The sequence below is a fragment of the Nipponia nippon genome, unplaced genomic scaffold, assembly GCF_047370975.1.
Source record: "Nipponia nippon isolate SJK-2023a ecotype South Korea unplaced genomic scaffold, ASM4737097v1 scaffold_22, whole genome shotgun sequence".
NCBI classification, from domain to species: domain Eukaryota; kingdom Metazoa; phylum Chordata; class Aves; order Pelecaniformes; family Threskiornithidae; genus Nipponia; species Nipponia nippon.
Window position 1 is genome coordinate 495,979 of NW_028262339.1, and position 15,868 is coordinate 511,846.

The following is a 15,868-nucleotide window of genomic DNA, read 5'->3' on the forward strand; positions in this document are numbered from 1 at the left end:
TCAACTGCTCTCAAAGCACCGTTTGGTTGGGAAAATCCAGCAGCACCCGGAAAAATTAATTCAATGGAGCTGTACAGGGATGGATTGAAACACCCGGTGTTTAATGGCGGGAGCACCTCTGTCATCATTTTTCTTTAAAACCCATCCTACAAGGACATCTAGGAAAGGATCAAAAGGCTCTAGAGCACTTAAAAGTAATTATTAAATGAGTTCTATCTGCTTTGGGGGGATTTTAATTAGCTAAGAGCTGGGAGCTGGAAGGAGGATGCCTCCAGCCTCCCTGCAGCAGCACAGGGGCTATCCTGGCTGTGTCCCTGGGGGGGCGTCCCCGCTTGGCGAGATCCCCCTTAAAAAATACCCCCACAGGGCCAAAGGAGCCGGAGCGGGCAGCCAAGCCAAGAGCCCTGGGGTCGGTGCCAAGCGCCCGCTCCCTCCTCCCCGCCGGCCACGGTCAGATGATGTGCAAGGCTCCTAGTCTGGCAGGCAGCCTGTTTTGCTCCAGAGGCTCCAATGCTGTCATCTTGGTGTTAACCCCTGATAACCTTATCCTTTCCAGGACGGGATGGCGTTTTTTAGGTAAGCAGGAGGGGGGGTCGTGTCTCCAACGAGGCTGGGAAGGAAAGGGTGCAATGCCCTGAGGTGCTCAAAGCAAATAAAAAAATATTAAAAGGACATATGCTCAAAAATAAACCAAGAATAAGTGACTTTTAAAAAAATTCCCAAGCAATTGTTTATCCCTGGGACAAATATACAATCCTAGTTCCACAGGAAGATGTCTCAATTTCAGATTAAAATAGGATGCCAATTTGTAAATAAAGGCAATTCACAGGAGGTTATAAACTCTGTACGAGAGGGAGGTGGAAGGAGGGGGGAATGGGAAAACACAGGCAGGACTGCCGGAGAAACCGCACGGGATCCTGTTTACATGGGGCAGGGGGGAGCAATGGGGAGCCGCTTCAAGGGGCGAATAGCTCCGGATTTGGACAAGGTGCTTCTTCCCTGGTGAGCAGATACCAGTGGGGATCAGAGGCATAGTGAAACATTCCCGGCCTGCCCATGATTTCGGAATGAAATGTCACTCAGCCAAGCGGTCCCTTAAACCAGACGATGTCCCACTGCCAGGAGAGCTGGGGCAGGGAGCAACGTTGATGCTTCTGCAGCCTCCAGAGTCTTTTCCTGTCTTTTCAGTGCAGAGGAGTTGGGAGGGAGAAACTGAGGCTGCACTTGCTCCCGAAAAGCCTTGCAGGTCTCCCAACCTCAAGCCTTGCAGGGCCTTGGTCCAGCACCTACCAAGCACTATCATTCAACATCTACTGGCTCCAGGAGACCCTGGGGTGGTTCCAGAGTCAGAGCAAGTCAACAGGATTGGGCTGATATCTGGGTAATTCTTGGGTTTGCTATTTTATGAATAACCCCTATAAATAAAAAAGCAGCGGAGGTGGCGAGGACACAAGCCAGATCATCTTGCTTTCCTTCTATGATGGGCTTCTCAGAGAGCTTCACTTTGCCAGCAGATCCAGCACCATTCATCTGTCCTGCAGGAGAGCCATCTTCTCGCCCACCATGGGCACCTCCACCTTCCATTGGCCAAGAGCCATAAGCCACAGCCACACATGGGTCAAGAGAATCATAGAATGCCCTGAGTTGGAAGGGACCCACAAGGATCATCGAGTCCAACTCCTGTCCCTGCATAGGACAACCCCAAAAATCACACCATATGTCTGAGGGCATTGTCCAATTGCTTCTTGAATGTTGTCAGGCTTGGCGCCATGACTACCTCCCGGGGGAGCCTGTTCCAGTGCTCCACCACCCTCTGGGTGAAGAACCTTTTCCTAATGTCCAACCTAAACCTCCCCTGACATATCTTCCTGCTGTTCCCTCGGGTCCTATCGTTGGTCGCCAGGGAGAAGAGATCAGTGCCTGCCCCTCCTCTTCCCCTTGTGAGGAAGCTGTAGACCGTGATGAGGTCTCCCCTCAGTCTCCTCTTCTCCAGGCTGAACAGACCAAGTGACTTCAGCCGCTCCTCGTACGACTTCCCCTCTAAACCCTTCACCAAGAGGGAGATGTCCAGGGCTGGGTGGAGAGCATCCCATGGAGACCCAGCACCAACACCATCAAGCCACCATCAGCTCACTTCTACCCTCGGAGCAGAGCCCCTCCATGGGTCATACAGGAATTCAGCTCTCACTGATCAGATGCCACTGGACCACAGGCTGGCCACCTCCAGGCCCTCCAAGCATGGCTTTGCTTGTTTGAAAGAAGAGTCATCACCAAATACATCTGCTGGGAACAAGTCAGCTCAAAATATAGGAAAAACACCCTCTGCCTCCTATTTACGGAAATTATTTTTATCTCCAATGGGCTATTTTTGCTTTCTTCTTTAACCATGTTGAGGACACGAAGGTAATACCTGAGCACAACCATCTAAGTGGGAGACACCATGAGCAAGGAGTCCTGACCTACCCACAGAGTGACCACCGAAAAATAGAGATATAAGAAAATAAATAAAGGCAAGAATATGGAAGCAAGAGCCAGCAGCTCAGGGGAGCGAGAAGTGCATCAGCTGGAAAATGGGGAAGAGACAGTGGAGGTGGAGGTGGGATGAGAAGAGGACACCATCACAGCATGAAGAACTACCCAATATTGCATTCCTGGGCCAGGAAGGAGAACAGAAAGCAGAGGGAGGGAAAGAGTGGCTCAGATCAGTTATCCCAAGGGGAAAACACTCCCCGTACATCCCTCCCCAGCCACGCTGCTCCCCCTCCCACATCCTCCAGCGCCTCTGGTATCCATCAATGAAATTGCCTTCAGCCTCCAGGAGGAGATTGGGACCCCTGCGGTGGCCGGACCTGAGACTCCTCCTCATCAAAGGATCCTCATGAAGAGCGGCAGGGCACTCGCTTCCATGCCCTTTTTAATGCTCCTCTTGCCATCCTCCTCTCAGTCCCTCCATGCAGTTTCTCTGCCAGAGTAGCTGTGAACCCCAGGCTGGCCCCATTCCCAAATTCTCAGTGCCAAGAGCAATCTGCCTCACTAAATCCTACCCTTCCAGCTCCCAGACATTAGGGCAGGTCTACTGACTTTGAACACCACTACTACACCAGCATCCACTGCCCATCAGGGTGGCCAAAGCCTATGGTGCTATAGGAACCCACCACCACCATCCACCCGTGAGGTCTTCTTCCTCAGCCTCCTGCTCCAGCTTCCAAATCCACCAAAATTAGGGGTTTTTTTGCTTGTCTTAAAGCCATCTTTTCATCAAGGAACCACAAATCCAGCGTGTACAGCCCTGGTCTGGAGGGGATGAGGGATGCTGGATTCTCCACCCAGCATTACCGATCCCCATCCGCCCAAACTTAGATAAGACCAAGCCGAAGCTCTCCCCACACACCCTGCTAATAACTCATTGAAGCCCTCTTCAAATACACCCTTCTGCTAACTAAAATATGCGGGGGAGATAGAAAAAAGGAGAAAGTGAGCTTTGGAGGACTGCTGCAAAGTGCATTTATTTTCCTTTCTCGACTGGGTCTCTCCAGTTGGGAATTTTCAGTGTTGCACTTCTGTGTATGGAAGGGAGATGCCAGTAAATCAGAGCAAATTCAAAACAAATGCTCTTTCATGTGGAGGCATTCGGCTTTGTTTCAGGGCTTGGGTAGCTAACCATATCCCTTCATGAGTCAACTCTCCTATCAGCTCCTCATTAAACTAAATGGCTACAATTACATTTGGGGAGGAAAAAAGAGCGGTTAATAATTGTAAAATGTTCTGTTTCCAGGCTTGGGGGGGGGGGGAACCTTTGATAAGGAAGACAAAAAAAACCTCCAATCCAATGAAATAATAAAAATATAATAAAATAGGTAAAAAAATGCATTTTCAGGAGGAAATGTGCTGTCTTTTGGGGAGGAGGCTCTATTAAGGAGCTGGGGCTCCCCTTCCCACAGCCCTTCGGGAGGCACCAGGAACGAGCTGTGTTATTTCCTGCAGCCCAAGCCCCCACCTCCTGCCTTCCCTTCGGGAGCAGAGCAGACAGACGAGATGTTATCAATAGGCTGAACCTTACAGAAAGCCCCCTTTTAAAAGCGAGTACTTCCTCTGCTTATTTCATGTGGTATCCTGTGGAACTAAACTCTCTCCTTCCCTCCGCAACGGGTGTATTTCAGGAGGAAAAAGGAAAAAAAAAATCTAACAACATCCTTATTGTGTTGTTTTGCTTCTTGCCTTTTTTCTTTTTACAGTCTCTATTTTTCTTCCCTAAAGCTATAGGTTCCAATAGCAAAAAAAAATAAAGACAAACCCAACAGTCTTCTGCATTAAAAAAAAAAAAGCAACAAGTTTCTCTGTTCCCTCTCCCCCTCCGTTTGATTAATTCTCATTAGGGCCTTTGAACAAACAATATGCTCCCCTCTCAAATAACAGACAGGGTATATATTACACCCAAAGAAAAACAAACAAGGCTCACTTAAAGACATCCATACTGAACGCAATTCCTGGACAGAGGCAGGGGCAGATGCACGCGCGCGTGCCGCTGCCGCCGACCTATTTCTGAAATTCCAGTTTCAAGGGAATGAATAAATCATAAATCATGGAGACATCCCCACAAAGGAAAGCACCTTCAAACATCAGCAAGTACATGCAGGTACATGGTTTCAGACACTTTAATCCTGGTAGAGACAGAGCCCAGCCACAGAGTTGGCTGGTCCGGGGTCGGAGATGAGGTGCTGGAGACATCACACCTTGGAAAAGGTGTTGGGAGTTAGACTAGATGACCTTTAAAGGTCCCTTCCAACCCAAATCATTCTAGGATTCTATGAAAAACCCAAGAGGGGTGGGGAAACCACCTTCCAAACCCCCATCCCATAACGGCACCTGGAGGCTGAAGGAGATGGCAAACAGGAAAACAAAGGAAATCATAGAATATCTTGAGTTGGAAGGGACCCATAAGGATCATCGAGCCCAACTCCTTCTGCAATGTCTTCTGCAAAAAATGGGGTCACCTTTCCTCCCCAGGCACCACAAGCCTCACGCGTGATATGTGGGATGCTGGTTACTCTACCAGGAGCAAAGCCCAAGCATGGCTCTCATCCCAGAGACAAGAGGTGCCACCATCAAGTCAAGGAGAGCTTGACACCGAATCCTTCTGCAAGGCACAACCACACCTGCTCTGATAATCCATGCATCCGAACACACGGGTGGCCGACATCACTTCGCCTTCCCCAACATGCCTCTTCCTGCCTTGCTCCAAAAATTAATGGAGCGTAAAGCTGGAATTCAAAGGAAACATGGGCTTTTGGGAATGGAGAACCTCGCCTGGGATTTCAACACATCCTCTGCATGAGAGGTACGCGGCTGCTACTGAAACGAAACCTAATTCCCCCTTCGAGCATGCCTTTCTCAATGACTCACATCCCCAAAACTCCCCAGCATCACCTCCCCTTCCATCAGGACCCTCGGTCAACGCAACCCGCGGCCAAAATCAAGGGTAACAAGAGATGTCTTACCTGAAAGCCCCCCAGGGGCTAGACAATTAGTTCCCCCTGTTTCAGTGGAGGAAGGCACAGAGTCTGGACAATCTGCTGGAGCGGAGGAAAAGAAAAAAAATCAGTATATAGGCAGTTCTTCGCAGGCTCCCAGCATCACCGCAAGCAGAACACACATTCCAAAGCATTTAGCAGGAAGCGATTACTAATTGTCTGTGGAGAGACGGTAGTTCATCAAGAAGCATCCACCCTAACTCGCCGCCTCAATCAAGGCTGCGCACTGTGCTTCATCACCAGCCAACACTGATTACAGACTAGCAGAAATTACAGACTGGCTGCCACCTCTCTGGCCAAGTCACCGGGTAATAAGATCAAGGTTGTCATCGTTCTGATGTAAGCGAGCTCCCAAAAATGCTTAAATCATGGCTTTACGCACCCAATTTAGTCAACACCTGTAACTCACCGAAATGGGAACCGAAAGGGAAATATCTCATCGCCGCCCTTTTGTGGCAAACGGTCTATCTTTGCGTTCCCCCGCTCAATTTTTGTCACTGCCAGCTGCTGGCAGATCTTACACCCCACAGTCACCTCCTGGGACAGGCGGGCAACTGGATCTACTCCTCTGTACGCCACCGAAGGGCAAGGACAGGGTAAGATCGGCCACCCCGTTAGAGGTTTCTCCTGATGCATGGAGGCATTCCAGCTCAGGATTTGGACCGTTCCATCCCAAGCCTGCTCCTCCAGGTGACAACAGCCAACAGCCAACACCGATCCCCTGGTCGTACAGGCAAATTCCAGCTTTTCGATCACTATCATGGGGGAAACAAGCTCAAGGACACTCCATGCCTGAGAAGATCCATGAAGTTCACACAACCTTCTGGTCCTCAGCAGGTTCTCAGGGACGTTGGGTTTCATCAAATTTGGATTCCCTAATGACATCATTTTCCTCACAGCTGTATCTCAAAGCAAGGGCTGCCACCAGGAGAGCCGAGATAATTTTCTCCCTACTGATAAAGTAATTTTTCCAGATTTCAACCCTGAAATCCCACTGAAAAAGAAATTCCTGTCTGCATAACCTCATTTTATCAGAGTAAAGTAGAAGCCCTAACAGGAATATACAGTTTAACAGGATATACTTAATCAAACCAAAAACAATAGGGGAGACAGGAAATGGACTTACTTGTGAAATACTGTATACGATACACTCTCTAAATGCCTTGTCGTGCTTTCTATGCCTTAAAGAAATAGGCTTTTTCTTTTTTTAACCCTTTCTAATCCAGGCAGAAGATTCCCCATGCCCTTTCCCTGAGATGGCTTCAACTGCTTGGGCTACAGATGCTTTTGGAACGCAGGCTGGACCACCCTGCCCCGTGCTGGGCTCCATCTGCCCCCAGTTACAGCTCCCTGATGAGTCCCTGTGGGATAAAGGACATAATTTGCCCTTTCCGTGTTGTCTTACTCTAGGGATCATACGTGACCAGGTCCTCTGTTAGCACACTTGATAGGATGGCAAGAAAGAATCCTATCCTGACTTAAAATGCATAAGACTAGCAATGGGGTGATGCTGGCATTATGGCAGCGCTGCTCCGGTTTGACTCCGAATCCATTTGCCTGAAAACAAGGACAGATTCAGAACCTCCCTAAACAGCTGGACCACTCCCTGGTCCACAGTATCCATCAAAGGAAAGCCCAAGTGCGCTTTCATGACTTCTTCACAGCTGTCAGCTCCCTTCCATGTCCCATCATCCAACAGCCAGTTCCCTTCATCAATTAATTACTCTCTGAAATCTCTTTAGAGGACACAGAGCTGATGCACCTCGACTCTAGACCAAGCATGATGGTCAAGTGTGGTAGAAGCCCAAAAGTGGGACCCTCCTGGGCTCTCTGCCTTACATGTGACTGGTTTCATCCTTGCACTCTTTCCATCACTCACAGATCTGCCAAGGGCTCTCGCTAGTAGGGGGTACTTGGGCTTGTTTTATTTTCAGCACCAGAGAGGTCATAGAATCAGAGGTAGGATCAAGCCAACTGCATGTGAATCTCCTCCCAAAACTGCCTTCCCACAGTATAAAACCATCGTGGAGACATACAATTATTCCTGGTGGCCACCAGCCCAACCTTGCAAGGTGCCGAATAGTTCCTGGAAGCTGCCAAACCTCCAACTCCCCTGAAAGACGATGCCACAGGAGGACATTTGACTCTGCAGCATCATCTCAGTGGGTTTCCTGCACTTTCATACTCCAGCACCACCACGACCAGCCACCCAGGAGCACGATGGACACAGCCACTTGCAGCCCCTTGTCCCACTTAATGATGGGTCAGAACATCTGCTTGAATTATTTGGGGGCACCGATATCCATCTTGCTTCTGACACAGTCTCAAGTGGCAGCTCCTGCAGGGATATCTGGGATGCTGAGCTCCCACATGCCTCCAGGATTGCAGGGTGAGCCCGGTCCTTGCACAAGCCACTGTCACCCATCCCTGCAACCGTCCCGTGTAAGGAAGAGGGAAAGTCCTCTCCTTGATGAACGAGCAAACCAGCCTGGACTTACAGCCTTCACACAGGTAACCTGGCTGTCAAGGGCAGATCATTCCACTCTACGGCAAGTGCACAAATACCAGATCTATTCTATCAACATACAGTCTGATGTGGCATTTTACTGCCTGCAGCAGACCCCCAGCTCCCTGTCCATCCCTGCTTTCCTCCAGCCAGCAACACAGCCTGTCTCAGCCTCCATCACCTCCAAAAAAAAAAAAATTAATCCCCATCATAATGGTCTTAAACTGAAAGAGGGTGGATTTAGACTAGATATAAGGAAGAAATTTTTTATGATGAGGGTGGTGAAAAACTGGAACAGGTTGCCCAGGGAGGTGGTAGGTGCCTCATCCCTGGAAACATCCAAGGTCAGGTTGAAGGGGGCTCTGAGCAACCTGATCTAGTTGAAGATGTCCCTGCTCATTGCAGGGGGGTTGGACTAGATGACCTTTAAAGGTGCCTTCCAACCCAAACCATTCAATGATTCTATGATCACGGGCACTGGCGACTGCTGCCAGAGCCCGTGCTGGTCCAGGTATTCCTGTCTGTCTATCCATATGAAGCACTTACTTACAAGACGTAGCACTAAATACTTAAATATTTTTATTACCACTATCACATTTGATGGAAAAGCAGAAGTTTCCTGCTGGATGCGCGTTCCCAGCTCCACTGGCAGATGCAGTTGCCCAAGTCTAAATGGAGGGACCGTTCCCACCCAAGGTCCCGGGGGAGAAGATGGCTCATGTGCATCAGCCAGGCAAAAGGCTTCACACCTTCCCATCGTCATCTACTGTCCCTCTTCCATCTAGCTAGCCCATTGTGAGCAATCCTCAAGATACGGCTGGGAAAATGCCGCAGGAGATGGCACCGATGCTGGGATGGCAAATCCTTGGTCCCTCCACAGAGGAAACGCTGAGAAACCCTGATCTTGCAAAACCCACCTGCAACAACAGACTTCCAGGCTCTACTTGTGCCTGTCGTGGCCCCATTATCAAGAGTTCAACTGCCAAATGGATTTTTCTTTTAAAAAGGAAAAAAAGGAGGACTTTTTGGTGAGTAACACAGTTGTTTCTGCATTTCCAATGGGCAGCGTTAATCACATCCTATTGGCCGATAGGAATAACTTTTCCTTTCGAAATGGCACATTCATGTTCTGTGGCTTTTCTGTTTACACACATTTTGCTACCTTATGTCAATACTTGCTAATGAATAAATATATCACTCGGCTAACTGAAAATGAGGTCCTGGCAGAGGCAGATTGGATGTTTAAACCCCGCTAATAGATTTATCCTAACATCTTTACAGGAAACCGAGGGCAAGTTTTAACCCTTCTCTCATGCAGCTCCGAACCCCTTTGCATCCCATGCCAGGATCATCGTTGGCTAGAAACAAAGGCAATAAAGGCAGAAATACAAATTTTGGGGGCAGCATTCCCCAGCAGGGACACAGTCAAAACAATGCCAATCTCACCCAAATCCACAAAACTTTGCGATCCAGCAGATCCTCGGAGTCTATTATAGAACAACCCTTCTGCATCCCAGCACGTGCTCCGGATGCTGAGCCTACTCCCAATATCCCTCTTTCATTCATGAGCCTTTATCTCCTGTTTTTTCACGCTGCAGCAAAATATTTCATGCTTTGCCACCCAATTGTTTGTTAAACATCTTTGCTTATTTCCACAAGGCACAAAAAGAGTTATTAGTGTTTCTTAGAGAGGAAAAACAACAGTCCAGCCTGCGAGGAAGTAGTGGGCAGGATGGGACCCCACAACGGTACCCTCTGTGTCCGAAGCAACCTCAAGTTTGGTGTTTCTTCTAGTCCCGAGAAACTGAAGAGCAGCAATTTTACAGAAACTGCTCTTTTGGCAAAAAAAAAATAAATAAATAAATAAAAAGAAAGAGCTGACACTCTGAGCTGATACTGATACTGGTCTTCAGAAATACATCTATCTTTGCCTCCCTGCATCGCCATGCCCCTCCTGCCTGCTGTGACCAAGGGGCACGACCACAGAGACCACCATGCTCCAGCCAACATTCCAGATCCACTAATCTTTGGGGAGCCAGGAGCTGCTCCTCCCCGAGCAAACCCCCGTTTCCGATTCTCCCCACCTCTCCTCCTTCTTCCAGCCTGATTTATCTCACCCGGCAAGCTCGCTGCCAACCAAGAGTTTATGCAGACAACCGCAAAAGAGCTGGTGCCAGCCTCAAATGGGCTTCTCCCCTGGCACCCTGACATTCAATTACAAGCAACAGGCATGCAGAGTGGTGCTAAAAAAAAAAATAAAAATGACAAACAAGTAACTTTTCAAACCCCTTTCCTAATTTTTTCAACCTGACAAGGTGGGATTAGGTTCCCTTAAAACACAGAAAGATTTCTACCAGCTCCATTTGTCAAGTCTCATTGGGATTCCCAGCCATCAAGGAGATGCTAGCCCGAGCTGGGCTGGATCCCAACCTAAATCCCCACAAATTCACCCAGGGGCACAGGAGCAAGCAGCACCACTGCCATTTACAACCGGAGCCCACGGTTTTCTTGGCTTTCCAAGTGACTTGAGCAGCGAAGGCCTGTGCTGCATTGCAATCCCTCCTGAAGTTTCCTGCCAGAGTTTTAAAGCCCTGCTTTGTGCAGAGGGTGTCTTAGAGAAATTATATGCTAATTCTTCCAGGGGTATTAGAAGGTGCAGAAGGACACAGGCAGCCCAAAAGCAAAATGCAGCCCAAAAGCGAAATGCAGCCCAAAAGCGAAATGCATCGTGGCATGACAAAGGCAGGAGACGTTTCCCCTGAGAAAGGGGCTGTTTTCCCTTTTTTATCTGCAGTCTGCATTGAAAAAGTCCACTTACCAGTTGGTTTGAGAAAATCCATTGGATATCTGGAGTAGGGTGGAGGGGGAGACTCTGGAATTGGAAAAGTACAGAGAAAATAAAGGCAGAGCCATGAGAAAGAAAAAAAAAGAAAAAAGATAGGAACTTATGATAACAGTGGCATTCTTTTAGCAAAACTGTTTGTCTTAGCTCTGGGGGTTGGAGGCAGGGCAGCGAGGCGGTGATTGCCTTGATATTTAGCTGTCAGATAAACAAAAGGGGCCGTCTGGCGCCAGCCTCCCTGCTATCTGCCGCTCGGGCTGTCTGATCGGGGCCTCCTTGGCTCGGCGGAGCCGCAGCAGCGCCGGGGTCGAACCGACCGCGCCAGGCAGCCCCTAATCCCCCGGCACCGTACGGGGACGGCGGGGAGGCAGCGCCGCCCGCCGCGCCGGGGCCCCCGGGGAGGGCGGGGGGGTCCTCACCCCCTCCCCAAAATAAAAAAAAAAAGGTATAAAACACTGCACTGCAAAGTTTTTTCTTTTGTTGTGTTTTTTCCCTCTGAAAAAAAAAAAGTTCAGTGGGCAGGGAGCCGAGCGGGGCTGCATCCCCATCCCTGCTGCCCCCCCGTTCCCCCCGCCGCCTACCTAGCTCGCAGAGCCGGCTGAGGTGGTGCGGGTTGCAGCAGACGAGCTCGGGGTGAGCCTTGCCGTAGGATTCACAGCAACATAACCGCTTCACTTCGGAGCAGTGGCGGAGGTCGGGCCAGCGGAACACCTTGCAGAGCAGCACCGGCAGCGGGTACCAGTGCTGGCCCAGCCGTGAGTCGGCCTTGGCGGGCAGCAGCAGGCAGGGGGTCCGCGCCCCGCCGCGGGACTCCACGGCGTGCAGCAACCCCTCCAGCTGCCGCTCCTTCAGCCGCTTCAGCACGGCGTGGGTCAGCGCCTTCAGTTCCGCCTCCGCGCCCGCGGGCGCCCGGCCGCCGCGGCCCGCCTTGCCCGGGCAGCACCCGCGCCCCCCGCCGCAGACATGCGCCCGGGCCTCGGCCGCCGCCGCCGCGCCGGGTTCAGCCGCCGCCGCCTCCTCCTCCTCCTCGCCGCCGGGCGCACGGCTCCTCCAAAGCCGCCGAACGAGCACCGAGCGTTTGGTCCTGAACATGCGGGACGAGAGGAGAGGCCCCCGGCTACAAAACGGGCATGTCGTCCGCCGCGCATGAAGGGGCCGGGAGCCGAGACGCGGCGGCGGCGGCGGGCAGCGGCGGGCGGCGGGCGGCGGGGGGAAGGCGGCGGCGGCGGCGGCGGCGGCGGGGCCGAGGCGGGCTGTGGCATGCGCCAGTCTCCGCGCTGGGGCCAAGGGTCCCGCCGCCTCCCGCGGGGGGCTGCGCCGGCCCGCGCCTCTGCCCGCTGCGAAAAACAAAACCAAATAAACAAACAAAAATAAAATAAAATTAAAGGGGGAGGGAAAAAAAGGGGAGGGGGAGAACCGCTGCTCGCTCTAGCTTTGCCCAAAAAAAGAAAAGAAAAATAAAAAGCCCGTCTAGAGTCTGCGGTGCATCGCGCTGGGGGTGGCGGGCTGAGGTCGCCGGCGCCGCGCCGCCCTACGCGGCTGCGGAGCGCGGCTGGAGTCGCAGGGGATTCTCGGCCTCCCGGGGGCCGCGGCTCCCATCAACCCGCCAGTGCTGGGGAGGGGGGGCGGAGGGGGGGAGAGACGGGATTGATGCGAGGCAGGGCAGAATCGAAAGATAAAAATAAAAAAGCAAGCCAAAAGGATGTCTATTTTAAAAAAAATTAAAAACCCAAAACACCAACCCTAAGATTTGGACGTCGGAATCGGTTTAAGCATCTATCACAAAAGAGAAGAACAAGCACATCCAGAGTGTTGTATCCCTTTTTAAAGCCCAGGTCGTCCTGATGCGGGGTTTGGGTTTGTTTTTTTTTTCTCCTTCTTCCCAAAGGTTTTAATCCACACACACACACACACGGAGTCTTGATCCGGCTGCTAGGAAAAGAAAGAAAGAAAAAAAATAAAAAAAAGGCAAGTGGGGCTGTGTCCCCTCCTTCCCCAGAAGCGTGCTGCCGGCGGGGGAGAGCCGGGCTTCCCGCTCCGCGCCTGGGCCGCTGTCAGCCGCTCCCGCCGCTGCTTACATGGGTGCGGGGGCAGTCCGCCGGCGACCCTTTCCGCGCTGCCGGCGCGTCTGGCTCGGTGGGTTTTTTTTTTTCCTCCTCCTCTCTCCTCCTTCCTGCCTGCCTTCCTTCCCCTCCTCCTCCTCCCCCCTCCTCCTCCTTTCTTGGTTGTTTTTTTTTGTTTGTTTTCTTTTTTTTTTTTTCTTCCCTCCGCTCGCTGCAATGAGGCTCCCTCCCCGCACCAGCGCCTCCGTCTTTTCCCTTGCAGTGGGGGAGCCTCGGCGGCGGAGCCGGGCACGGCGGGAGCGGAGCCGATAGCGGCGCGGTGCCTGCGCGCTCGGCCGCGCCCGCCCCTCTCCCCGTTCCCCCTCCCCGCCCCGGCGGCGGCGGCTCGCAGTGCGCAGCGGCGCGGCCCCGGCCCGGCCCGGCCCCGGCCCCGGCCCCGTCACGTGGGCGTCTAGACACCGTGTCGCTCCGGGGGAAAAAAAAAAAAAATTATATTTATCTCCAACCGCCTTGCGCAAGCGGTGGCTCGGGTTGCTGAAAGGTTGTGGGTCCCCCCCTTCCGCGGGGATGCGCCGGTAGCGCCCGGGGCTGCTGCCCCCCCCACCCCTGCCCCGGGAAGGGGGGACCCCCGCCGAGGGTGCTGCGCGGGTGCGGAGAGGCTGGGTGTGTCGTGTCCCCCCCCCGGGCTGCGCGGGTGCGGAGAGGCTGGGGTCCCGCCCCCCCCCCCCCCCCCCCCCGCTGCGCGGGTGCGGAGCGGCTGGTGGGTGTCTGTGTCCCCACCCCAGCATCGCCCCTACGGGCAAAGCGGGGGGGGAGCCCCCGAAGCCAGGGTGTGCCGGAGATGCTGTAAATATTGAAGTATTAAACGCGATCCAGCCATTAAAAAAATTAATAAAAAAATATATATATATGCTTCTGGGCATCGAAAGAGGGCATGGCACGAAAAGCAATAATGCTAATAATACTTTGCACTTTTACAGCACCTGTCGCCAAAGGAAGGGAAAGTATTTCATCGAGGGTAAATATACTCCAATTCTCACAAAATGAGCAGCAGAAATGATTAGCACGTAGCGCTATGACTGTTCTTGTTATGGGTACTACTAGCGGTAATAATTTCTGGCACCCGGGGTACTCCGCAGATTCCCCCATTCGCTTTCTGCCAGCGAGAACCTGCAGAGGATGGGGAAACTGAGCCACCAAGAGGCTGCGCGGCTTGTGCAGCCCGGCTGCGGTCTGCAGGGCTGCTGGGAAGCCCTGCTGGATTTCCTCGCACCGAGGTTTGCAGCGCAGAAGTCCCCGAGGGTCCCCACCCCACACTCACTCCCACGGATGAGCAGCTCCCTTTTCGTATAATAAGTGCGGGCGGATAAGTTGCTTCAGGTCACTCGGTAAGTCAGTTATTGCATTGGAAGGGGAAGCCAAGACTCTTAAATCATGGCTGTTCTAAGCAAATCTATTTCTAAAACGATTGCACCCAACGGAACAAGACACCGGCCATAAAACATAAGGGGGACAAAACTCAGGTGTCGTGCAGGCAGGGTATTCCCAGGGTTGTCTCTCCTGGATGCCTGCCTTTGGTGCAGGCAGGAGCTCAGGGATCATTTTAGAGCCCGGTCTTGCAAATATTCACACGAGCAGGCCAGGGAGACTCCTCACCGGCCTGGAACCGTTCACGGTATTTGCGGAATCTGGAGCTAAATTACTTAGATTTTGGGGCAACCTTATTAAATGTTCATAAGACTATCCTCGCCCAGGCCCAAAATCTGCTCAGAATCTGCTTTGTGATAAATAGTATGAAAAAATTGAGGAGGGGAAGAACATTATTTGCTGGCATCTAGAAGAAAAATTCAAGGTTTGTTAGGAAACTGAAGTCTGAAGAAAGAGCTGGACTCGTCACTTCACCTCCAAATAATTAATAGGTACAAGTATAAGCTGCCCATTAAACGGCCCACCAAATTCTGCAGTTGCTGATGCTGCAGCAGAGGTCGGGTGAGCTGCAGGGTGCCCAGGGTGCAGCCATCTGGCCTTGGGGTGACAGAGGAGTGTGCTGAAGCAGAATAACATCAGCGTCTGGGTCTGCTGCACTCACCAGAAAATCCCATTGCTTTTAAAATGGTCACCTCTGCATCCTGAAAAATGGAAATTTGATAACATTTTTAGTTTAACATCTTGTTCACCAGCCTCCAGAGTGACCTTGCATACACTGAGGCCAATTTCCTCATTTTGTTTGAGAACCTCAATCCCTTTTCCACTGTGATGCATGTGGTAAATTGACAGGGGAAAAAAAAAAGAGTTCTTTCTCATTCCCATATCTGCTGGTGAAGGACACACTGGACATGCCCATTAATACATGCATTATACTTTTTAAATTTTAAAAACTTTCCAGGCTGTTATAAATGAGATTGATGTCATTAGGGTTTTTTTTTCCCTTTGCGGTTCCTCTTGCCTTGCCGATGACTTGACGACTGCGATTATTGTCATGAACAGAGTGACAAAAAGCATAACGTGGTGTATGCTGTGAAGGGATGGAGAATAGGAATGGTGTCCAGGAGTTAATAATGTATTTTTTTTGGCCCTGCTATAGGTACTCTAGATGACCTTGGGCACATCCCTTTCCCCGTGAGTAGGGACCTGGGCTTTAGCACCTCTGGTTGCCCATCCATACAGCTGGGCCAGCAGCGCTTGCCTGTCTTTCTGATCTCTGCAGGTGAAAATTACTCCAGAAGTGCTAAATATTAAATAACTGATAAAGAGCTGCTTTCTAATTAACCCTGCAAACTTGTTTAAACAGACCATATGTATGTGCCCATATGGAAAATACAGAAATAAGCATGATGAAGCTGATAAAAATGTGCATGGTACCTGGGTGGGGGAGATGCTCTGAAAGGGGGGCGATACCCACAGCCTGTGCCCATTGCTCATGGGC

The 15,868-nt window shown here is 51.4% G+C and overlaps 1 protein-coding gene across 3 annotated transcripts in view; it reads right to left on the reverse strand.

The window, feature by feature from the left end:
* Positions 1-13,241, reverse strand: part of SMAD7 (SMAD family member 7) — a 30,222-nt gene extending 16,981 nt beyond the window's left edge. The window contains exons 1-5 of one of the 3 annotated variants that reach the window (XM_087760458.1): positions 12,958-13,241; positions 12,622-12,811; positions 11,461-12,216; positions 10,856-10,909; positions 5,499-5,570 (exon numbers count right to left, since the gene is read on the reverse strand). In XM_087760458.1, the coding sequence (XP_087616584.1) occupies positions 5,499-5,570; positions 10,856-10,909; positions 11,461-11,971 (637 nt within the window). In that variant the 5' untranslated portion in view covers positions 11,972-12,216; positions 12,622-12,811; positions 12,958-13,241. Of the gene's footprint in view, positions 1-5,498; positions 5,574-10,855; positions 10,910-11,460; positions 12,217-12,621; positions 12,812-12,957 lie in introns of all 3 variants that reach the window. The other 2 variants (XM_087760457.1, XM_087760456.1) reach the window with 2 other exon arrangements.
* Between the last annotated feature and the right edge of the window lie 2,627 nt (positions 13,242-15,868).